The 24,511-nt window shown below is 36.0% G+C and overlaps 2 protein-coding genes across 2 annotated transcripts; both read left to right on the top strand.

Moving 5' to 3' along the window:
- The first annotated feature begins 7,942 nt into the window (after positions 1-7,942).
- Positions 7,943-18,437, top strand: LOC117617892 (exocyst complex component EXO70A1-like). The gene is made up of 12 exons (XM_034347499.1): positions 7,943-8,291; positions 8,571-8,666; positions 9,956-10,161; positions 11,496-11,744; positions 12,789-12,927; positions 13,004-13,216; positions 13,753-13,958; positions 15,165-15,365; positions 15,453-15,552; positions 17,054-17,163; positions 17,260-17,406; positions 17,798-18,437. The coding sequence occupies exons 1-12, from the start codon at positions 8,124-8,126 to the stop codon at positions 17,913-17,915; spliced, it is 1,953 nt and encodes a 650-aa protein (XP_034203390.1). The 5' UTR covers positions 7,943-8,123; the 3' UTR covers positions 17,916-18,437.
- A 1,294-nt stretch (positions 18,438-19,731) lies between these two features.
- LOC117619037 lies at positions 19,732-23,697 on the top strand. The gene is made up of 7 exons (XM_034348857.1): positions 19,732-19,917; positions 20,111-20,219; positions 20,641-20,724; positions 21,756-21,795; positions 22,451-22,519; positions 22,631-22,740; positions 23,313-23,697. The coding sequence occupies exons 1-7, from the start codon at positions 19,899-19,901 to the stop codon at positions 23,455-23,457; spliced, it is 576 nt and encodes a 191-aa protein (XP_034204748.1). The 5' UTR covers positions 19,732-19,898; the 3' UTR covers positions 23,458-23,697.
- Positions 23,698-24,511: the final 814 nt, after the last annotated feature.

The raw sequence follows: 24,511 nt of genomic DNA, 5'->3' as shown, positions 1-24,511 counted from the left end.
ATCTTCCGAGTTTTTCGATCACGGAATATACTCATACCAAGGATTCGTTTTGCAGGTCCTAAGTCTTTCATAGCAAAAAAACTTGCTTATCTTTTTCTTCTGCTTGCTAATCTTGTCACTGTTTTGTCCTACAATCAACATGTCATCGACATATAGAAGAAGTATGATGAACTCACCATCATCGAATCTTTTCACAACTACGCAATGGTATGAAGTAGTCCTCCAATATCTATGTTCAATCATGAAGGAATCAAACTTCATTCCATATAAACTCTTTTTCATACGACATACCAATTCTTCTTTGCTTTGATTCTAAATCCTTCTGGCTGCTCCATGTAAATTTATTCATCAAGATCTCCGTGAAGAAATCCAGTCTTCACATATAGCTGTTCGATCTCGAGATTCAAGCTGGCACCCAAACCAAGTACAACCCGTATGGATAATATCTTCACTATGGGTGAGAAAATCTCTTCAAAATAAATTCATTTCTTATAGCTAAAACCTTTCACAACTAGCCTTGTCTTAAACCTTGGGTTGGAGTTGTTTTCTTCGGTCTTCAGTCGATACACCCATTTATTCTTTAGTGCTCTTCTACCTTTTGGTAGGTTCACCAGATCATATGTGTGGTTCTCATGCAGAGATTACATCTCTTTATGTATGGCTTTCAACCACTCATCTTTATGATCATGAGTCAATGCTTCTTCATAGTATTCTGATTCTCCCCCGTCTATTAGTAGAACGTAATCATCTGGAGAATACCTACTCGGAGGTCTTCGTACCCTTGTCGATCTTCTTAGTTGGAATTCGGCAGCTTTCATGGGCTTGTGCTTCTTGCCCCTCATTGGCTACATCATCCATTACACCATCAGCTATATGACCATCAATCATGTCATCATTAACTGGTTCATTAGTAATAGGATCATTAGTTGGATCATCAGTATCATTGGATTCATCTCTCCCGTCATTGCACTCTAGGGGATGAGAAATTGGATCTAATTTAGCTGGATATTCTCTAAGATTATCAGGTTTATCACCTCTTCGCATGTCTTCAATGTTCTGATCTTCAAAGAAGACAACATCTCTACTTATGATAATCTTTCTAGCTAGAGGATCCCATAACCTGTAACTGAATTCTTCATTTCCATATCCCATGAAGATGCATTCTTTCAACTTCTCGTCGAGTTTGGATATCTCGTCTTTGGGAATATGAAAAATAGCTCTACAACCAAACACATTCAAATGATTGTAGGTACATCATTTCTCGACTAGATCTTGTTTAGGACTTCACCATTCAAAGGTATTGAAGGAGAAAGTTTGATTAGATAAACCGTAGTCATTAGAGCTTCACCCCAAAAGCTCTTGGGCACCTTGGCATGAGATAGCTTGTTCTAATTCTTTCAACAATTGTTTTGTTCATTCGCTCAGCTACGCCATTATGCTGAGGAATCTTCAGAACAGATCTTTCATGCCTGATTCCATTACTTCTACAATAGTTTCTAAATACCCTAATATATTCTCCTCTGTTGTCAGTGCGAATACATTTCAAGCTTCTACCAGTCTCTCATTCAATGCTATCATAAAACCACTGGAAAACTTCATACACTTGATCTTTTGTTCTAAGTGCGTAGGCCCATACCTTTTTGAAATGATTGTTAATAAAGGTAACGAAATATCTTGCACCATCAAGAGTACTAGTAGTCATAGGACCACAAACATCAGAGTACACAACATCCAATACATTGGGTTTTCTTTGTGCAGGTCCATGTTGAACCTAAGCTCTATGTTGCTTTCCAGCTAAACAATGCGTGCATGATTTTAGAGGCATGCCTTTCTTCATCCCGGTCATCTCTTTTGGCTAGAATCTACAACCCTTTCTTGCTCATGTGACCGAGCCTTTTATGTCATAGCTGAATCGAGTCTTGCGCGAGAGCATTTGTATACCCATTACTAACTTTTGCATGTGTCATGTAAAGGGTGTTTTCCTTCTTCTCTTGTGCTAGGCAAGAGAGTTTTTGCTAAGCTTCCATTTCCCTTCAGCAAAGACATTAATGTATCCTTCATCGTCAAGTAATCCTGTGGAGATCATATTAAGACACATTTTTGGAACATATGTCACATCTTTGAGTACCAAGGGACAACTTGTGTTGGTTTCATGGGAAATATCTCATATTTCCACAATCTTGGACAATTTCTCATTTCCCATTCTCACATTACCAAAATCTCTATTGGTGTAAAATGTAAAGAAGTCATTTCGTAAGGTGACATGAAATGATGCACCAGAATTCACTAACCAGCATGTATCTTGAGAGGAAAAATTAACGAAGCCATCACCACATAGAATAATTACCTCATTTCCACCAAAGGTAGTTGCGGTCGTGTCCCTGGCATCACTCCTCTTGTTACCTCTATCTTTCTCTCGTTTAAACAACATGCACTCCCTCTTCATGTGGCCTATCCTTCCACAATGGTAATATTCTAAGTCCCTTCTTGTCTTGGACCTACCCCTTGAATCATCTTTTGACCTTATCTTTGACTTTTCTCGCTTGTGGAGTTTTCTATTGCTACTTCTTTCACGACACTCTGAGACGAGGGCTTTTGATTCGACTGCTACGCCTTGTTCTTTCCTCCTTGCTTCTTCATTGAACATTCTGTCTTTAACTATGTCCAATGTAAGAACGCCTTAAGGAGCTGAATTGCTTAATGACGCTACTAGTGTATCCCAGCTATAAGACAAAGAGTTGAGTAACACTAATGCTTGTAACTCATCATCGAGGACCATCTGCATATTCATCAACTAGTTGATCAAACCTTGGAAATCTATGAGATGCTCGGTCACTCTTTGACCATCTATGTGCTTGAGGTTTACAAACCGTCAAGACTTTATTTTGAGCGATCTTCTCCTCGTACATGGATGACAATTTTGTCCATAATATGTATGCATCTGTCTCTTGTTCTACATGATTGAGTACACTTTGATCCACTCGTTGTTGGATTTGTCTGACAACTTTTCTGGTCAGAATGCTCTATGCATTGTATGACTTTCCCTCTTGATTTTGTCCCAACAATTGAAGGGGCTCATACAAATCTTTGCAGTAAAGGATGTCCTCCATTCTTGGCTTCCAAATGAAGTATTTGGATGCAATCAATTTTAACATTATTATTGACGATGATGATGACGACTCCTCCTTTGTTGCTTCTGTTTCGAAGCCATCCTCGTTGCTATTGTGAATCCATTAATGTGTTGAATCCATTGCCACCTCTTTTGCGAATCCATTGTCACCCTTGTGTCGAAGCACTACTACAAAATTGAGCAAAAACTACGAGCATAAGGGCACAAATACAATAATGTGCTCTCTTTTCTATTATTAGACACAAATAAGTTACATGTGTGCTCTTTTTATAAAAAAACACAAATACTTGTGCTAAATTTGTGGACATAAGGCACAATATTACATTTGGCACAAGAAACAGTGCCCTATGTACTATGTAAGTACAATCTGACACATTCTTGCTTTTGTTTTTGTTTTTGTTTTTTTTTTAAAAGAAGAGAACTTATTTGAATAAGCATAAAATATTTGTGTCTTTAACTCACATATTTGACATATTTTAGGCACACAAACCATTTTATATGCCTAATATTTATTAGAATTTACATGGGAAGTAATTTTTTTATTTTCAAACTATGCTTTTATCTGACAAATGTGACATTAGAACTAGACACAAAAACCATTTTGTGCCCAATAATTTATAATAATTTACTTTATTTTCAAACTCTTTTAATGTTTCATTTTCATAGCAAAAGTTTGAAATTGGCTTCCATATGAAGTTTCTTTTGTACTTTTTTTTTTGGTGGTGTTTTTTGGGGCAATCCTCCACCTCAAGCTTAAAACTTTAAACCCTAAAAAAATATCTCTCCCAAAACTCTTCTTTTTTGAAGTCGTTTCTCCCTTCCCCTCTCTGTCTCTGAGTCACAACCAAAACTTCCTTCTCTTCACCACCTCCATGCTGCCTTCGCCAACACATATATGAGATCGACACCATGCCTCTTTCTCTCAATCATCCTTTCTCTCTCTCTCTCTCTCTCTCTCTCTCTCTCTCTCTCTCTCTCTCTCTCTGTGATGCCGCCACCATCCAAAGTCGCCTCCACAAACACAGATCAGAAAGATTGACGACTGCACCCACATGCATATGCACCTTCACAAGTATTGGGCTAGTTTAAGGAAAGAAGGCAATTGGAGGTGGCTGATGGTTATAAGGCTCGATTATATGGTGGGTATTGAGGTTGCAATCTAAGGTGGTTGTGGTGGAGAGAGAGAAAATAGGTAGTTTAGGTTTTTCCTTTTTTCTTTGTTTGCAATTATAATTTATTTTGTTAAAAAATAATTACATTGGACATGAATGAATGATTTGTGTGTATGTGCAAAGTCAAATCAGAAGCAACAATCGATGTTGTCGGAACAATGCCACACAATGTCATATATGTGCCCAAAAGCATTGAGTTTTAGGGCACGAAAAAGAAAAAAAAAGTGTTTTTTAACCAATGGGAACTCCTATACAGGAAATTGACTTATTTATTGTGGTTGCACCATGACAATTATCATATAGCATGAATAATTGTTTTTTAGGTCAAAGAGCACATAACAATAGAGGTGCCTAAAGCCAAATATTGTAGTAGTGAAGCCATCGCCACTGCCATTGTGAACCTTTGTGTCTAATCCCTCGTCGCCTTTGTTGCTAATCCATCACCGCCTTCGTGTCAAATCCATCGCGCCCTCCATTTCGAATCCATCGCCACCTTTATGTCGAAGCCATCGCCGCTGCCGTTGCTAATATATTGCTGCCTCCATTACGAATCCATTGCCGCCTCCGTTGAGGTATTCAACTATGACTTTTAAATAGGTTTAGTGGTATCCAACTGTGACTTTTAAAAAGTATTTAAAAGTTTGGTGGTATCTAGGTATGACTTTTAAAAAGTCTTTAAAAGTTTGGTGGTATCCAAAAGCTTAATGACTTATAAAAAGCTTTTTAAATGAATGACTTTTGCATACTTTTAAGGCTAAGTGTTAATAGCAAAAGTTTTGCCAATTTACTAGTGACTTTTATAAACTCTATGAAAGTATTTAAGAATTTGTCAACTTTATGAATATCACTCAATTAAAAAAGTCTTTATAGCAAAGGACCCACTAGTGTAGTGGTTTGGAGTATTTACTCCCTCAGGCAAGGTCCTGGGTTGGAATCCTAGCATCCGTGTTGTGTGTGTGAGTTTAATATGCTATCGCCCCTTTCAATAGGAAAGGTCCTCCAAAAAAAGTCTTTATAAGTATAGATTGGATACACTCCCTTTAATTAATAAAATGATAAGCTACATAAGAAAGGGTAAGTGAAGGTGTCGGCCATTCTCTTCCAAGGATTTCACATCTTTTGTTTGTAGATGACAGTTTTCTTTTTCTTGAAATGTCAGAAGCTGTGTGTCTTACCTTAAAGGAGATTTTCCGCATTTATGAAGAGGTTTCATGTCAGCAAATTAATTTTCATAAATTGGCTTTATCTTTTAGTCCCAATGCCTCTCAGGAAGTTATAGATGTTGTAGGCGCTGCGCTTGGTATTCCAGTTGTAGCTTTGTTGGTCTATTCTCTCCAATCCGAGTTCTTTGGTTAGTCTAGTTTATCAAGGACGTTATTTTCCCAATCAGTCTTTTTTAAAGGTGGGCAAAGGATGAAATTCGTCTTATATATGGAGTTCTCTTTTGTGGGGTTAGGAGTTGCTTGTAAGCGGGCTTCATTGCAGGGTTAGGGATGATCTTTCCATTAAAATATATTCAGATGCTTGGTTACAGTGCTCTACTAGTTTATGGATTTCTTCTACCCACTTCTTTCACTTGATGCTTCTGTCAGCGCTCTTATACATGTTGACGACTGTTGGGATTTTGATTTAATTCAATAGGTTTTTTGGGCTTCTGAAGCTGTTGCTATTATGTCCATTCCTTTATCGAGCTTTGCTATCCCAGACAAATTAATTTGGCATTTTCAAAAAAATGGTATATATAGTGTCAAACGTGGCTGCCGAGTAGGATGCTACATTGCGTGTTGATGGGGGTATAAGAACTTCTCATGGTGGTAGGGACACACTTTGGACCTCTGTGTGGTCTTTGCCAATTCCTAGTAAGATTAAAATTTTCTTGTGGCGATCTTCGCATGGTCTCTTTCCTTGTATGGCTAATCTTTTTTTATCATAAAATTGTTCCTAATCCGATTTGTTTTTGTTGTACTAGAAAGCCAGAGACAATTATACATGCTTTATGGTGTTGTTCGTCAGCAAAAGAGGTTTGGCTACTTTCTTCTTTGTCTTCTTTGGTTGGTGAATATGCTACAACAATTCTCTATCAACAAGAAATGATCATTATCTCATATTTGTGTTGGAGTATTTGGCATAATCAAAATGAGTATTGGTTTCATGGTACATATGTCCTTGCATAAACTCTAATTACTTGTACTTGTGCTTTAGTTACTGAATTTCAGCAGGCAAATGAAAAGGAATCACTTCACCAGCCTATCCCTGTCTTTGATTGTCGTTGGGTAAGGCCTTGTGCTCCATTTGTGAAGTTGAATGTGGACGGTGCAATTAATTTACGGGAGAGTTTTCGAGGTCTAGGCATGGTTGCTCGTAATTGTAATAGGGAACTTATGGTGGAGGCTTCCAAACGAGTTTGAGAAAATTTTACGCCTAAGGCTACTGAGCTTATGTCAGCATGTTTGGGTCTAGAGGTGGCATCTCAGATGGGTTATGGGTATCTTGTTCTAGAAATGGATGCTCACAAGGTAATTAGATGTTTGAATGCTTCACATGAATGTTTGGATTCCAATAGTGCATTAGTAGTAGAAGCGCAAGCCTATCTAATGCTTTTCATGTTGTGATTTGTTAATATGCTTCCTGTAGTTGTAATCAAGTAGTACATCGTCTGGCTAGGCGTGCGTTGTTATGTTCAGATTTTCATGTTTAGATTGAAGAGGGGCTATGTGGTTGTCAACTGAATTACTCTTTGATGTCTCTGATTTTGATTTAAATGTTTTTCAGGATCATTGCTGGTTGGGCTGCAAGTTTCGGGTGCTGTCCAGATTTTGTTGATGTACAGATTGAAGAGATGTTCAGGCTTCCTCTTATTTCTTTCTCTTTTCTTGTTATTTTACCCTTGAGTTGTTCAAGAGCGAGTCTTTTTTAAGATCACGCATTTGTTCTTGTCTCTCATGTTTGAATTTTGGATAATTTGACTATTTTCAGTGCTATCTTTTGTACACTCTTATGATGCTTATTATTATTTAATAAAGCATCTATTCCCAAAAACAAAAAACAAAAAAGAAGTGAAAGTGCAACGAGTGATTTTGAGTCTAGTACAATTATGTTGATATGGACTGATTAAAATTCTTTAGATTAATCTAGTGGTTGACATTCTTGTAAATGCTTATAAATGAATTATACCTAACCCTCCGTTTGGATGAATGATTTGAAAATTATATAGAATTCTAAAATGATGGAATTTAGATTTCCATCATGTCAATTTCCGACTATTGAAGATTTCAGTGTTTGAATTTATGTATATCGAATTTTGTAAATGACAAAACTTGTAAATGACATTATGGAAATTGTGAAATGACTCATATGTTGGTGGAAATTAAACTCGGGAATTTGATGCCCAATTTCCATCATTTTTTAAATAAATTTCATACTTAATTTGTCAAACAAGGAAATTGTCAATTTTATCTCTTAAATTTCCAACTTTTAACTAAAAAAGTTATTTTTCCACGTTTAAACGAAGGCTAAAAGTATTGTTGTGTCGTGGGGTGGGATCAGCAAAAATATAGGGTGCAAATAGAATTCTCCTTGAGAAAAATCTGTTTCATGTTGGTAGATTGCTCATTCACCGTGTCCGAAGGAAGACAGGAAATTTTTTTTATCATTATTATTCGCGTCTGCCCCGAAAGAAGAACCGTCGACCTGTCACTGGGGCCCATCATCTCCACCTCGCCAACTTTAAACTATAAAAAAATTCAATCCCTCTCTCTCTCTCTCTCTCTCTCTAACTCTGCAGCAACAACGAAGAAGAAGGAAGGAGGAGGAAGAGGAAGATGGGTGTTTTGACAACAGGAATGGGCGGCGATTCACTGAGCCTTAAAGCAGCCATGATGAGAGAGTCACTGCAAAAGAGCCAAACCATCACTGACAGCGTCGTCTCCATTCTCGGCTCCTTTGACCACCGCCTCTCCGCCCTTGAAACCGCCATGCGTCCTACCCAGGTGGGTCTTCTTCTCCCAACTTTCTGTTTGGGTCGCCAGAAAATCTTATTCAACAAGAATGGAACCAAGCTTGGATCACTTAGAGTTTGACTTGGCCTTTACTTTTCTTAAACAGAACCAAATATGGGTCTTAGAGAATTTTGATATGCTTTTCTTTTAATATCTTAGTGACCAAAAAGCGGATCTCTCGGGAACTGTTGGGATTTTGATTTTCTTTCACAATTTGGAGCTTTTGTTCATGTTTTCTTATTGGGTTTGTTTGAATTTTGGATAGTACAGATTAGAACGCATTCTATCCGGAAAGCACATGAGAACATTGATAAGACCTTGAAGGCTGCTGAGGTTATACTGGCACAATTCGATCTTTCTCGCCAGGTTAGTCAGAGGATTTCTAAATTTGTTTAATGTTTAACAAGATTGAATTTATATTGATTAATTTGAAGTTGGGTATTATCCATTTGCGTTTAGGAAATTCATGAGATCATTGTTAGTGGTTGTACTCTGGGGTGAGTTTAACACTTTATTTTATGTTTTTAGTTTTGTGAAATGGCATTTGTTTACCATGCTGATTAATTTATATCTAGAGAATGCTATTTCAAATTCCTTGGATTTTATTTGTTGACGTTTGTTTGTTTGCGATTTTAAGGTTTTACCTTTAGGCCAAAATAATCCTGTTTTGTTCATCCCGTGTTTTTGGTGCTTTTAAAGAACATGGGAATTGTTTAATTTTTGTTCCATTTGGACGGGATGATTTAGAAGAAAGGATTTGAATTTATGAGAATATGACTAGATTAGTTGACAAAACTATATCTGACCCCAAAAAAAAAAAAATTGACAAAACTATAAAACACTGGATAAAATGTATTTTTAAGTAGATTTGAAATTACTAGTACCACATAATTTATTGAATTTGAAATGACTAGATCCCCGAATCATTTGACATCCATGCATTTCTTCTTATTATTTTCATGTAAATGCTACAAATAATTAAGTCACACTATTTCACTGTATAATATTGATTAAAATCCTTAGATTTCAAATCTCTCTATCCAAATAAAGAGGGATTTACACGCTAATTACAATATTTGGAAAAGATCTAGAAAAGACAAAGCTGTCATACATGACCAAATTCAATCATTCGATCATGTATTACAAGATTGTTGAATGTGCTTTGTATGTAGGATTATTGTGTCTTTTGGAATTATATCCAGCTAACCATTGACATGTAATATTTTGGGTTTGGTGAATGGTTGTGAAGCAGTCATGGTGCTTGCAAGCAATGGAGCCTAGGCACTGACATATGAAAATTATGTTATTTTATGTTTATAAGGCGAGTCATTTAAATGTTGGTGTCTGACACAACCACCTTCTAGGGTTGTCCACGCTTCATAGTTTGCAAGATATTATCTTACCTTACCTCTCCTTCTTTACTAGTCTTTGCATATTCAATAATCTACCTCTCATTCATAAATTCTTTAATCTTTTCCAGCAGTAAAATTGCTTTTCATTTGAGAACTTTAGAGTTGTAACAACTGGGATATTTTAACCTTGTCTTGCCTGTCTCTATACCATTTCACTTAAACATATATATGTTATATGTCTTGTGTCTTATGATGCATGTTAACCATTATGCTTGTTGATATTGTTGTCCTTTCAATTTGCAGGCTGAGTCCAAAATACTTAGAGGGCCACGTGAGGACTTGGAAAGTTATCTAGAAGCAATTGATCAGCTAAGAAGCAATATACGGTTCTTTAGTAGCAACAAAGGCTTTAAGAGTAGCGATGGGGTTCTCAGTCAAGCAAATAGTTTGCTTGCTAAAGCTATTTTAAAGCTTGAAGATGAGTTCAAGCAGCTGCTGTTGTCTTACAGGTTTGTATTTCAATGCTCAACAATGCTTTTATCCTGTTCTTTTGGGAAATACCCCCCTTTTCTCCAAAAATCAACCAATGCTCCTGTATTGACATTGGAGAACCTGTAGCTTCAATTGTTTCAATCAAGTCTCTGTAATTTAATTATTGCCTGCAATCAAGTCTAAAAAAAGAATTCCGTCAATTTTTTAGATGGTAGATTCATTAGTGCATGGTAAATATGATCCAAGAACAAAATAATGTTAAAATATTAAAAAGGAAAAATTGGAAAAAAGAAAAAAAAGAAAGAAAAAAAAACCATGGAAGTCTTCCATCTTATCCACTTCTCCCTTATCCACTTCTCCAACAACTCTAGAATTATATCCAGCCTGATCACCCCAATCCTGAATCTAACTAGCTCAATCCCATACCCATTTTCTTGATTGCAACCACTAGTTAACTACGAGGACTTGATTGAAACAATTGAAACTACAGGAACCTATGTCGCATGGACACATATATGAGATATGCGATATTATATGATATGGTGATATGGAACTAAAAACTACTAAAATATATATTAACAAATTCCTACTCATCCCTTTATGTACAGGGGCGGAGCCACAAATTCAGTTCATAGGGGGCACCCTCAAACCACAACATTGAGGGGGCCCCCTTGGGCACTACGTGGTTCCAGCTACTGCTTATATAGAAAGCACTAGTAATTTAATGTCAATATTGGAACAAGCTTTCCAGAAACAATGTGAGCCATATCAGTATCCACCTCTCAAATTCCTCTTGGGCTTTTCTTCTGCAGCTGTTCAGTCCAGAGCTTAGTAGATATTGTCTATTATGCATTATGTTTAGAATTTCCCATTTTATGTTAGTCCTTAGTGACGACATGTCACGGCACACTACTACATTTTCCTCTTCTTTCCTTGGGTTGATCATGCTTGGTAGTTGTGACTGGACTGGATTGAGACTGAGTCCAGTCCAGTCCCATAGAGACCCATCCCTTGGGAGGGGACTTCTTTGACAGATGTCCATTGTAATAATCTAGTCTCACTATTGTTAAGTTCAGCGAAGATGGGACAGGACTGTTTGTCCATTTCAATTGACTCTGTCCTTTTCCGGTCCCACCTACCAATTGTGGCCATATATGTAGAACCTAGCGCTATTATCGACATTCAGCTGGTGAATAAGAATTGATTCCCTTTTTTTCATTTTCTTTGCCTTCTTGCTATAAGCTCTTACGAAAGAGGAGTAGAAAATCCTACGAATGCTTCCCTGTTTAGAGTTGCAAGTGTGCTCCATTTACACTGTTTATCTGTTTTTTATTTTTATTTTTATTTTCAGCAAACCTGTGGAGCCTGAACGCCTTTTTGATTGCCTCCCAAACTCATTAAGGCCATCTTCAGGGTCTCCTGGTGATTACAGTGGCAAGAATCCATCCAATAATCATGCTGAACACCACAACAGTAGCTTAGAAAATGCTATTTACACACCTCCTACTCTAATACCACCACGGGTTATTCCACTGTTGCATGATTTAGCCCAGCAAATGTTTCAAGCTGGTCACCAACAGCAGTTGCTAATAATTTACAGGTAACAGAAGGGGTCATTCTTTGGTCTTCAGTTATCTTATGTAGAATGTTGGTTTTTTCATTCCCTACATGACAACAGGTTCAAGATTTCATGTTACGTCAAAGGCACGTGATTTGTTAAACAGTTACTGTGTTAAAGTATAAATTTGAAGACTTCCATGGAAAAAGTCAGATAGTTATTGCTGTATTCAGATAAAAATTTCTAACGAGAAGCTATTTCATAAGTGAATAAAGTTCTTTGATGTTGGACAAGCTCAACTTTTATTGAGCACAAGAGAACTGACCTATGTGCATGGGACACTTCCATAAAACATTTTCCGTGCTGGACTCCCAAGGACGTGACACTTGTGTCCACAATTCTCTGCATTCTTATATATGATGCAGCTTCATCTGCTAGAAAGAGCCGAAACTTATGAAGGTGTTGAGTAAGTTTCGGTGTTGAGTATTTTTTGTCAAGAAAACTGCACTTAGTTATTATTGTCATAATATTTTGATAATGGTTCATTTACAAGTAATGGTTTGCGAAAGCATATATAGATGTCTATATATAGAACTTGGTTCGTTTACAAGTAATGGTTTGCGAAAGCATATATAGATGTCTATATATAGAACTTCACAATTTTGTTGACGTCCTCGTTTCAGTATTTTTGGAAAATGCGTAGGGCACACAAAAACTTGTCCCAGTGCTCTCATATCATAGGAATTGAGTTTTCAAATAATAAAGAAACTCCAGTGTGCAGAGGTGGCTGTATTCTGCAATTTCATTTGTAATTTCTCTGTCGTCCTTGGGTGTCCTGACGGCATAATTATATTGATTCTAGCTGGTCCACTTCAGATCTTATATTTGAACATTTTTTGGTTACATAAAGTCTACTTATGATCCCATGCATGGTTGCAGTATTTGCTTGGACTGTTATTTTTCATCACTGCTTTACTTATGTGCGCTTCTTTGACTACGTGTGTACCTTTTGTTTTTGTTTGTGTCTTTTTTGTTTTTGCTTTTATTCAAAATATGTTTTATCAATCCTTTTTTTTATGTTTTCAGGGATACTCGTTCTTCAGTTTTGGAAGAAAGCCTTCACAAATTGGGGGTCGAAAAACTTAGCAAGGATGATGTTCAGAAAATGCAATGGGAGATTTTGGAGGCCAAGATTGGGAACTGGATTCATTACATGCGTATAGCTGTAAGGAATTTGTGGCATTTGCTCAACTTCTTAGGTTATCTGTGTTTTTCCTCAATATCTAACTGGGCTTGAACAGGTCAAATTACTGTTTGCTGGTGAACGGAAAGTTTGTGATCAAATGTTTGAAGCCTTTGATTCTCTCGGTGACCAATGTTTTGCTGAAGTTACCAGAAGTAGTGTCTCAGTTTTACTTAGTTTTGGAGAGGCGATTGCTAACAGCAAGAGATCCCCGGAAAAGTTATTCGTACTTTTAGACATGTACGAGATAATGCGGGAGCTGCACTCTGAGGTTTGAATAATCTAACAAATTTATAAAGCATGCACTGGGACAAATTGGGCCTAAGGAGATGATATAAGTGGGTCTTCCCCTTAGGTGCAGTTTCATCACTTGATAGCCTGAAATTTGTAAAGATGTTGATTTGTCTAGAGCAATTTGAACATTAGGAATTCATCACAGTTTGGCGAACATAGGATAATTAGGCATATCAGGCAACTTTTATTTTGAGAATTAAGGCCTTTTGGTGTTAAAATTTTGTACTCTGTTGTTTCTTTCCATGATGCTTTGTTTCTATTATTTACTTAATTTCAGGAATTAGTATAATCAATTATTTCACTCTTCATTTCATAACGTTAGAATGTACCCTTGGTGATTGCTTGTAATGCAATATATCTAGGATATTAAACTTAATTTGATATGTTCCATTTTGCATTTGCCTGGTGTCTAGGTTTCGCATCTGCCTTGCCTGTGTGTTTTAGAAAGTAAGTCATTTGCTGGCATGGTGCAACAGATTCATGTTTTAAGTTGATGCCTGAATTCATTTGCAGATTGAAATGATCTTCATAGGTAAAGCTTGTGCTGAAATTAGAGAATCAGCGTCAAGCTTGACAAAACGGCTTGCCCAGACCGCGAAAAAGACCTTTGGTGATTTTGAAGAAGCAGTTGAAAGGGATGCAACAAAAACTGCTGTATCTGATGGCACTGTCCATCCTTTGACAAGCTATGTGATCAACTATGTGAAGTTTCTTTTTGAGTAAGTTTCGTTAATTTTAAGGTTTAAATATTTAGGCTTCCTGTTGCCTGAACTGGTGGTCTATGGTTGGAAGATGATTCCAACAGACTTCTTATTTTCTACCTTGAAATCTTTCTTACATTCTTCTCTGTCGTTATATATAATGATTAAATTTATATATGTATATATATGCATATGGATATACATGACGTCTCATATGTCATAAAGACGTGTTGGGAAAGCCTCACTTCTACTCAATTTTCTTCAACTTTGATCCCATCTATTGATAGGGTTTACTATTTAGGGTATAGAATTGTCCTTTAGAGCTTAAATTTTAGGTTTTAAGTATCAAGCCCACAATTTTAAAACCTAAAATCAAAGAGGCTAACCAATTCAAGAATATAAATTTAAAGTCTCAGCTCTAAATTATGATTTTACACCTGAAAACAATCAACCATGTCAATAAATGGGATCAAAGTTGAAGAAAATTGAATGGAAGTGAGGTTCTCTCAACATGTCCTGTCTTTAAGAAATATTGGACGTCCTGTATAGAGTATAATTGTATATATAGAGAGAGATTGGAACAATTAGAAGTATGAAAATACTCCAACAATCAAGGTTGGAACAATCTCACCTGTAACTGTTTAATCTAGAAGAGAAAGATCCAAGAATTCAAGATGATTACTTGTTTTAGCTATTTATTTTACTTGTTAGATCCTTATTTGCTACTATGGATGGTAATGTTCTCTTTCCAAACAGACAAGTTATGTTACCATTATTTCAACCCACCACATGTTTAGACATGATTCTACTTGATCAAGGGATCTGGTTTAGGCGCTACTAACATAACTTTCTAATCTAAACTGTCTGGCAAAGGAATGTTAGTTCTATACGTATGTATGCATTCACACTCATGTTACTCTCAATTATATATATGCATGCATTCTCTCTCTCTCTCTCTCTCTCTCATGCGCATGCTTTTAGTTCTTGTGAATATGAATTTTTCGTTAGGAAGGGTCATGTGTCCCTAATCACACACACACACACACACACACATGCATACATACGGATATACGCACTCATGCATATGTACATACTTTTTTAGGCTGGTCAACAGCTACATGTTTCTCAATTAGACTTTTAAGTTTTAACTATTATATAGGTTTATGTATGCCTATTTCTTAATTTGTTAAATTTTTTTTAGTTGACCGACACTTTATTTCACAGTTACCAATCAACCTTGAAGCAACTTTTTAAAGAATTTGAAAATGGAGATGAAGGTGGTTCACAATTAGCCTCTGTCACGATGCAAATAATGCAGGCTCTTCAGACCAATTTGGATGGGAAATCTAAGCAGTATAGAGATCCTTCTTTAACTCACCTATTTCTCATGAACAATATTCATTATATGGTCAGATCGGTGCGCAGGTTTGTCTCAGATGTGTTTTGTTTGACTTTTTAGTTAAAACCTTGGAAGTCTATTTTATGTGCTCTCCTGTTTCATATTGTTTTCAGATCTGAAGCCAAAGATTTGTTAGGAGATGATTGGGTGCAAAGACACCGGAGGATTGTGCAGCAGCATGCAAATCAATACAAAAGAAATGCTTGGGGGAAGGTGCTCTTTCTTGACCTAATTAAACCTTCACACCATAAATTTACCTTTGTTCTTGTTTTGTTTTGCTTTATTTCATTTTCTTCATAGGTATTTGGTTCCTACTTTCTGGAGAATTACTATTTACCTTTATGATCGAAGTAAAGCTTTTAGCAATTCTTTTATGGTTTCAAATATGTTAGTCATGGGCCAGAAAATTTGTTTATAGACCTTCAGAATCCACAAATAAGAAGGAAAAATTGATGAAGATATGAAAGTTATCTCCAGGCTGGAGACAACTGATATTATATTGTGAATGTGATATTAGATTTTTTTAATAGTCCAAAGAGAGTTTACATAATGTAAAGTTTTACATAAATTGTTAAAAGTGGTGTTGTGCCTTGATTTTGTCATGTGTGGGCTGGCATGTTCAATCATTAGTTTGGCATGTTGAATCCTACTATGAAATAGCTACCCTTCTCAAATCCATGACCTGTGTGTTTTATATTTCTTATAAAACACATTACATTTGCACAAACTATGGTTTTCCTTTAATAATTGAAAGCATGTTCAAATATCAGTCATGACCAGTGAAAGTGACGTAGATGACCTTACCTGGCATATTCTAAATTTAGGTTGATAGTGCCAGATTTTTATTAGATATTTACTAATATTTTGTTTTCAAGATTTTCTTTCTCCTTTCTGTGGGTTTTGTAATTTTTTTTTTTTTTTTTGGCTAAGTGACTATTACCTATATAAGCACAATGAAAACCCTTAATGTCTTCATGTTGCTGTAGCCAAATAGTAAATACCAAAGATTCACTGTCTCAATTTGTACAATTTCATTATAGTTAGAAAGTTACATTCTACTTCATAGAGATTGGAAAACAGTAGAAAAGAAAAAAGAAAAGAAAAAGAGAATAAGGCAAAGGTTTTTGGGTTGAATACAAAGGGGTAATTAACTTGTTTGTTATTTACTTATGGTATACTTTGGGTGTGGGTTGATTTAATTCAGCGCTAAAAAGGTGTTATTGGTGTGTTGGTTAGAGGAATGCTAGACTCTTTGAATAAAGGCTAGGAGATGTGGTGTAATCTTTATAGGGTAGACTACATTTTAGTTAGACTACGACTCAAAATATACGACGTTGCACCTTAAAACCGTCGTTGTCCTTTAAAATATGAAGGTTTTGTAACCATCGTGATATGTAGAGTCTTTTGGGTTTCTTTATGGGCATTGGTATCCCCTGTTCTTAGAGATATACCATTTCGATAGAGAAAAAAGGTCCGAAAATAGGGTGATTCTGCCTGATATACCCGTTCTATGTCCTGTTAGTTTTTCAATCACCAACCTATCTGCATTTATTTCTTGGAAAATATTTTCTCTTGCAATATTACAGTGATGCAGAAACATGCTTTACATATGTTTAACACAACACTTTCAGTGCTCATTTCACACTAAACTATTTTTCTCGAAAAAATTCTGTTTTTCGCTACCTTCTGAATGCTGGTGCTTTCCCTTGTGCAGATTCTGCAGTGCCTCTCCATTCAAGGCTTGACCTCATCTGGTGGTGGTAGTTCAGTAGCTGGTGATGGAGGAAGTAGCAGTGGAGTTTCACGAGCAATTGTTAAAGATAGGTTGATCTCAACTTCTATCCCTATCAGACAAACTTAAAATACGTTATACTTAATTTGAGGAACATTTTGACCTAGCTTAAATGCATTCCAAATCAGGTTCAAGACGTTCAATATGCAATTTGAGGACCTTCATCAAAAACAATCTCAGTGGACAGTTCCTGATACTGAGTTGCGAGAGTCACTGAGACTTGCAGTAGCTGAAGTCTTATTGCCTGCCTACAGATCTTTCATAAAACGTTATGGGTGTGTTTTCTCTATTGACTGTGGTTTTACATGCACACATCACATATGCAGTATATAGAGAATTTGTTCTCTCTTTTCTCATAAAATTCTGAAAAGTTTTAGACCTCAAAAAATCTAAATCAAACATTCAAGGCCAACCAAAAAAAAAAAAAAAAATCTGACCTATTATACAAAGTAATGTTGAGATCTATATATTTAGCAATTTTATCTAATGAACCTAACGTGCAAGACTTCACTTCAGTCGTGCCCTGTTGAATAACATCTAACAATTATTTATTTTTGGACTTGTAATTCAACTGCTATCATGGTTCTTTCACGTTCTCATATATGGTTTAAGTGCTGGTTGTATCTGCCGGTAACAAAATCTGTATATATTCTATTTTTCTGACAGGCCTCTAGTTGAGAGTGGGAAGAACCCCCAAAAGTATATCAGATACACAGCAGAGGATCTTGAACGAATGCTGGGTGAATTCTTTGAGGGCAAGAACGTGAATGAACCCAAGAGGTAGTTTTGCCCTGTCTTGCTCTCTCTCTCTCTCTCTCTCTCTCTCTCTCTGATGATTAACCCAATGATGTGTACGATCGGCTCTGGTATTGTATGGACTGTTCGTTGCCCTTGCCGGGGGGGTTAGAGGCTAAATCCCTGCATGCATGGTCTCAAAGTATTTCTGTTTAGGTGGTGATGAGCTCAGCATCTCTGAGTCTTCTGGTTGCTGGAATGGCTTGGGAAAAAGAAAATAAAGATCAGTAGATGTTGGTTTGGTGTTAAATGACATACTGAATAAGAGATGTCTATCTTTGCACATATGCTTGTGTAGTCCTGCCTTCATGGCCTGCTGGTATTCCGAGTTTATATTTGTAATTTGATACAAGTGGGGGTAGTCCTAGCGAAGCTGTTGCAGCCTCAAGTAGGGTTTTCAATTTTATCAATTCATTATCAAATGTATTTTGTAAATTTTTTGTGGAATGCCAATGATTTATTTGGACAGAATTTTCCACCAACAGACGAACAGAGCACCATTTTCATCTTATTTCTTGTTTTTTTTCTTCATTTTGTTTCTTGAATTAGTTTTCAAGGTTTAGTTCCACTTTAATGAAAACTGTGCAGTTTTAAAAGTTAGAAACAAAAAACAAACCAAAACAACTCGACTCCCTATACGTTCTTCCCCTCCCACCAGATTGAACCAAAATATCCAAAACAGAATGAAGGACGCCACCTTTCTACCTTTTCTGCTCTCTGTTTTAGTTCAAAGAATTGAGTAGCTCCATAGCTCCCAGCTTAATATATTTTTATCCATATTCTAACCAAATAATGAATGTTTTTCTTGTTTGGTGCAAGAATGAAATTAAAAACTTCTTTCAATTATACTTTATATTTTTTAATTATAATAACTCAATACAAGGAAAGCTTACGCCTCGCTTGGAGCGATATAAAAAACATCGTAATGGGAGATGAGCACTGTTCAACCATAAACAACGTAATGTGGGTTAAGGCCATCTCCAGGCCTAATTTAGCCTAACATAATGCAAAATTCATCTCCATTAATAGGCTAAAAAAAAAAATTGGCCAAATTTGGAGGGCCGCATTTGGCCCTTTAGCCTTCTAACCAGGCCACACGTATCCCAGCTTTGACCTAGGTCAAATTTTTTTATGGGCCCAGCACATGTGCTTTCTAAGAAGAGAGTATCAAGTGTGGACAAGAGCACGAAACATCTCGTGCAACTGCAGATCCAACAGCCAATATTAAAGGCGCGTTGATGTCAGCTAGCCGTTAGGTTTTTTTTTTTTTCCTTAAAAAAAAACTTTTTAAATTCGTTTTGTTGTAATATATATATAGGTTTCTGACCGTTGGAGGTCAGAACCATTGATTGAAAAGTTATTTTTTTATTTAAAACCTTTTTATATGTTTTAAATTCGTTTTGTTTATATATATAAATTAAACAATATTATCTCTAAATAGTAATTTAATTAAATTAAAAAAGACATAATTCTGGAATATATGAGTGTTGTACAATAGTTTTTCTCAAAATAATAAATATGAAGGACCCTAAAATATAGCTATGCATGGCTACATATGAAAAAATTTAGCCCTCCAATATTCGTTAAAAGATTAATATTTTGGAAGACTAAATTTATAGTCATGGACTACATTTAACTCTATAATCGGAGATGACCTAACTTGTTATTGTGTATGTGAAGCAATTAGACCCTATTTTCCAACATTTAAATGATAAGATATTGGCTAAGAAAACTCCATAATTATTGATATTTGTAAGTTGTATAGATTTTTGTTGCGCGCCATGAAGCTACAACCAAGTTGACAATGTAAAATGGGAAATGGACAAAGCACGGCCACGTTGCGCGCCATAAAGCCACGAGTTCTTCTTACTCTTTCCTTTTCTTCTGAAGCTTAGCCAAGCCATCACTCAGTCTCTCACATTCTTTACGATTCAGGACCTGTTTTGCCCGCAACAAATTATCATCTTCTGCCATGGAGAAAAACCAACAAGGTTTCATTTCTCTTTCTTTTTAATTTATGATCTTGTCTGAGTTGGGGGATTTTCAAAATTTTCATTCCCATGAAAAAAAATAAAAATAAAAATAAAAATTGTGGATTCTAGTTTTCCGTGGATTTTGGATTTTTCATATTAGTATGGTTTTACGGTTTCATATGCATTACATTTACGTTATCTTGAATTGAAGATAAGGAAGAGTATATGGATCAGAAAAGGGAAGCGGGCTGCAAAGGAGCATGCGAATTTATTTCAAGAAAGCACCTTTCTGATGATATAATGCCTCACATTCTTAACCTGTAAGTTTCATTCTCCTTGGCACTCTCTTTTACAGATGATAGTGTCAATAATGCTATCTGGGTTTTAGTTATCTTGCTTTGAAATGGATGGATATGGAAGATTTATGTATTTATTTACTCTTCAGTTTATAAGGGGTCTGTTTTATAATAGATAAAGTTCAATAATGCTAACTGGGTCTCCATCACCATCTTGCACTTCAATGGAGGAACATCAATTTTAGGCTAATGTTTTGAAAATTATTGCTTTGGCAAACCATACAAATCATTCTCTTTATGCTTGATCAATTTACTGGAAATCAAATTAATTATAAAAAAAATTAAATTGGGGTGATCATATGTTTACCTTTATAGTTACCGTGCCAAATTGAATTCAGTTTGTTTCTTCAAAGTTAATGAGAATTTTAGTGCTGGATCATTTCAGATATGGATCATGTGCAACGGCCTCTGACTTTCAAATCTACAGTCCAAATGCTTCCTTTGAGGACCCACTGATGTGTGCTCGTGGGTATGTATTGGCGTGTTTCAATTAACTACTCTAGAATTACATTACTTAGTCTACTCACTCAGGATGAAACCATGCATCTGCCTCCTGTAAAGTCTTGCACTCAATTTTTCATTTCCTTTCAAAAGATAGTGCTTTTGTTTTGCTTCTGTTTTAAGATGCAACGTACGAGGATAAATTTACCTATTCTAGTAGAAAGTATTATACGTAAAAAACAAAAAAGAAAACATTAAGGTTATTATTTTATGCCGGATGCTTTTTGGGGGGGGGGGGAGGGGTGTTGGGTGGGGGTTTGGGGTTGTAGTTGATTTCCTTGAAATTTCCATATAGAACCAAAGCCGGTTTCCATCATTTTGAAGATGAGTTGTTACAGGACAGAGTTCACTTAAAACCTTCTCCTGTAATCACTAGAGTTGAGGCTCTCTTAGAGGAGAAGAAAAATAAAAGAGGAGCTATTGGCACTCTTAAATGTCGTCCTGCATCCCTCATTTGTTTTTTTATTTATTCATTTATTAACTCAGATACTCAATTGCCAAAACTGCCGTTTCCAAAATGTAACTTGACACTACATGTTAGCTAATATTCGTTCTCATTAAGGAAATGGGACAATTGAGGAAAATTGATAGTGAGGACTACATGTTGACATTTTGTTAGTGCCAACAGCACCTCTCGAAGAGAATTAAACACAACATTAAGATCTCTGGTTCTAACAGAAGTGTCGTAGGTACACAGTTTATGCATTACTTCAAAGTTTGATTATGCCATGCACTTCATCTACAAGATTGTTGTGAATTTTTTTCCTTATTTTATTGCTCTTGGAGGTACAACTGTGTGTTATACCCAATTTGAAGAGTTGGAGAGAATGTCCCTTGTTGGTACACCAATCTTCCACCAAAGTATGAGCGTCAATAGAAGCTTAACAGATCACCTTTTATATAACCTGCTTTTTTGTTAGATCATTCTGCTTCATTAGCTTTGTGAGACTGAATTTATAAATGAGAATCTCTGTATGACACGAGCTTTTCTTTTGGTAGGTTGAAGCAGATCAAATCAGCGTTTTATTCACTTCCCAAGGTCCTCTATCCATGCTGATTATAATGTTCATTTTTTATCATATGTGAAATGCTTTTGGTGTTTCGTTTTGAATTCAATAGTGACAGTTGATGTAATGAAATTATTAGCCTTTGAGCATGTCAAGGTTCTTTGTCTTGTCTTTCTCTTCTTTTCTGCCTTTGTTTATTCTTTTTTCTATAGTGGGTCAAATTAAATGGTGGTTTGTGGTGTATTGGTAACTGTACAAAGGGATTGACATAGGAGGAATAAGTTAACTGTTTGGGATAGTTGGACTAAGTTTCAAATTTCTTTTTAGAGTGTCAATATTTTGAAGATTCTGCGGAAACCCAGACTATGCCTTCCCAAACCCCATCATAACATGATGGCATGAATTCTTTGTGTACCTTCAGCTTGTAGAATTTTCGATCCTGAAGCAACTTGGGTTTGATGCAAATAAACATAATTTGAATATGGGAAGTTGTATTATCTACTCTAGATCATAAAAGTTACTTCCCTATGAATGACTAACGCAAGAGAGTTCTTTTCAGTGCTTATGATTTTAAATGAGTTTATACGGTAGAGTTGGAAGTGGTGCTTTTCTTCTTGTTCTACTATCGCTGTTGACGTGTTTATTTAGCTTTACAGCATCTTTGGTTTGTTTTTTCCTATTTATCAGATCTTTAGTGAATCAAGAATTGTGGAATACGACATCACAGAAAATATGATTTCACCAGGAAATCATGAGGTGATTTCTTTTCCAACTCTCGTCAAAGTTTTTTCAGTTCTTTGAAAACATATTTTGTTTGGGTCGATATGTTGTAAGACCTAATTAGATGTCCCTGTCATTTGAGTGCAGATATTGATTGATAACAAACAACATTACAAGTTCATGGGGAAAGACGTAGATGTGATATCACTCATCAAATTGCACCTTTTGGAAGGAAAAGTTGTTCGCCATGAAGATTGGTATGTACTTAAACCTTTAACATTCTTTTGTGTCTCTCTTCCATTTGTCTTTTGGTATGTTTTGTTCTAGTTTAAATTTAAAAACCTGCCTTATATTTCTGATGAATACCCTTTAACCGAAGTTTGGAACCAAATATGTTTTGTTCTGATTACCAGGTGTTGTGTTAAATTTATGGTAGATATTATGGTAGATATTGAGTAAGATGCAATCAATTTACCGACAGATGGTGTACTATATATTTGTTTTTGGGTCAATGATGGTGTAGTGTATTATCGTATATGCTTTTGTCAGCTTTGAACCAAGTCTGTGTCGTTCCATCCGATGCTAGTTTAGACTAGCCAACTATTGGAAGAAAATAGTGCCTAAGGGAATAATTTTAAAACAGAAGTCCCAGAATATTTTAGCATAAGGTTTGTGTAAACATAAATTCTACATAGAGCATAGACCTCTAGCCTGATTTAAAGTGAAGTTCAAGTTTGGGTTATTCGGAATTTATTCTTATAACTGCAATGCTTTTGACATAAATTTTTCTGTCAGATCATTTATGAAAGTGAAGATGAAATTTTTGTAGGTGGGACAAGAAGCCTCTTTGGAATAGAGAAACAGTTAAGATACCGCTGATTGGCCGCGTTGTGGAAATGACTCGTCGGGGTTCAATGTTGGCAACTCATGTTTTGATGGGGTTTGGAAAGGATCCATCCACGGGTATAAAATGAACTCCGATATCTAGACTGATGTTAGTATAGTTCGCCCTTGGGTTGTGTATGTCTTTTCCACAATTTTAATCTTGTTTTTAGCTTATGCTTGCTCTTGATAAACTGATATTAAAAATGAAAATCTGACTCTCTCGAGTCAGATTTATATGTAATGTTTAGTTCTATGTCAGCTTCATGATTTGATACTGGATATTTGGAAATGGTCGAGCCAAAGTATAGTAAATTAACAAGTTATATGCCTATTTGCTATAAAAAAAAATCTTGTTTCTAATTTACAAGTGATAGATCAAATGGTTCTTTGGAACCATGACACAGTTTTGAATTTGATCCCATTGATAGATCAAATAGTTCTTTTCTTGTTTTAATTGCCGAATGTTTACCCATATCGGGCAGCCAACAACTGAAGCAGCCCATGCAAGGAGAAAAACTTAGTTGCAACGGGAATGACATTGTTTTGCTATCCTTGCCTAATATTATTCCTTGTGGAAGTGTTATCACGCGTGTCATAACGTTATTGGTCAGGGATAGCAAAATAGTATTATCCCTGTTTCATAGAAGCCTTTCTCCCATGCAAGATCAAGTTATTGCTGAATCTGAGCTTTAGCGATTTGGAGATGCTTCCATACATTTTTCTTCCTAATGTTCCAAGGTTATGGTGTGATGATGATTCAAGTCGACGAACCACACAAAAAGACAATGTTTGAAAGCTGGAAAAATGCAACACATACAAAAGTTGAAAACAACTTTGCAATCGATAACATTTAGAAAATATACATTAAAGAATCACATATGTATGGTATAATTTTCCCACATTTGGATTGTAATTGGGGCTATTTCACTCGTTGCCAATTGATTTTGGAGTCGACCTCAACTTCTTTGTTTTGAATGTTTGATAGTAGTTGAGACGAGTTGAATATCGACCGTGGCGTTGATTTTTGTGTGGAATAATCAACGTGAGGAATTAAGAGCCATCGTCTTATTGTTAAAGCATCAATTTCTTGGAGTGTTCTGAAGATTTGGGGATGCAACTCATCATTTGTAGTGCGAGATGATT

The sequence above is a fragment of the Prunus dulcis genome, chromosome 2 (genome assembly GCF_902201215.1).
Source record: "Prunus dulcis chromosome 2, ALMONDv2, whole genome shotgun sequence".
Lineage (NCBI taxonomy): Eukaryota > Viridiplantae > Streptophyta > Magnoliopsida > Rosales > Rosaceae > Prunus > Prunus dulcis.
Note: the sequence above shows the minus strand (reverse complement) of the source record. Positions and strands in the feature narration are given on the sequence as shown.

Bases quoted from the DNA above. Each gene is read 5' to 3' on its own strand.
- LOC117617892 (XM_034347499.1), top strand. From the start codon at position 8,124: ATGGGTGTTTTGACAACAGGAATGGGCGGCGATTCACTGAGCCTTAAA. The intron at 13,959-15,164 runs GTAAGTTTCGTT...TTTATTTCACAG, and splicing joins TATGTGAAGTTTCTTTTTGA to TTACCAATCAACCTTGAAGC. The intron at 15,366-15,452 runs GTTTGTCTCAGA...TATTGTTTTCAG, and splicing joins ATGGTCAGATCGGTGCGCAG to ATCTGAAGCCAAAGATTTGT.
- LOC117619037 (XM_034348857.1), top strand. The intron at 20,725-21,755 runs GTATGTATTGGC...TTCTTTTGGTAG, and splicing joins CCACTGATGTGTGCTCGTGG to GTTGAAGCAGATCAAATCAG. The intron at 21,796-22,450 runs GTCCTCTATCCA...CCTATTTATCAG, and splicing joins CGTTTTATTCACTTCCCAAG to ATCTTTAGTGAATCAAGAAT.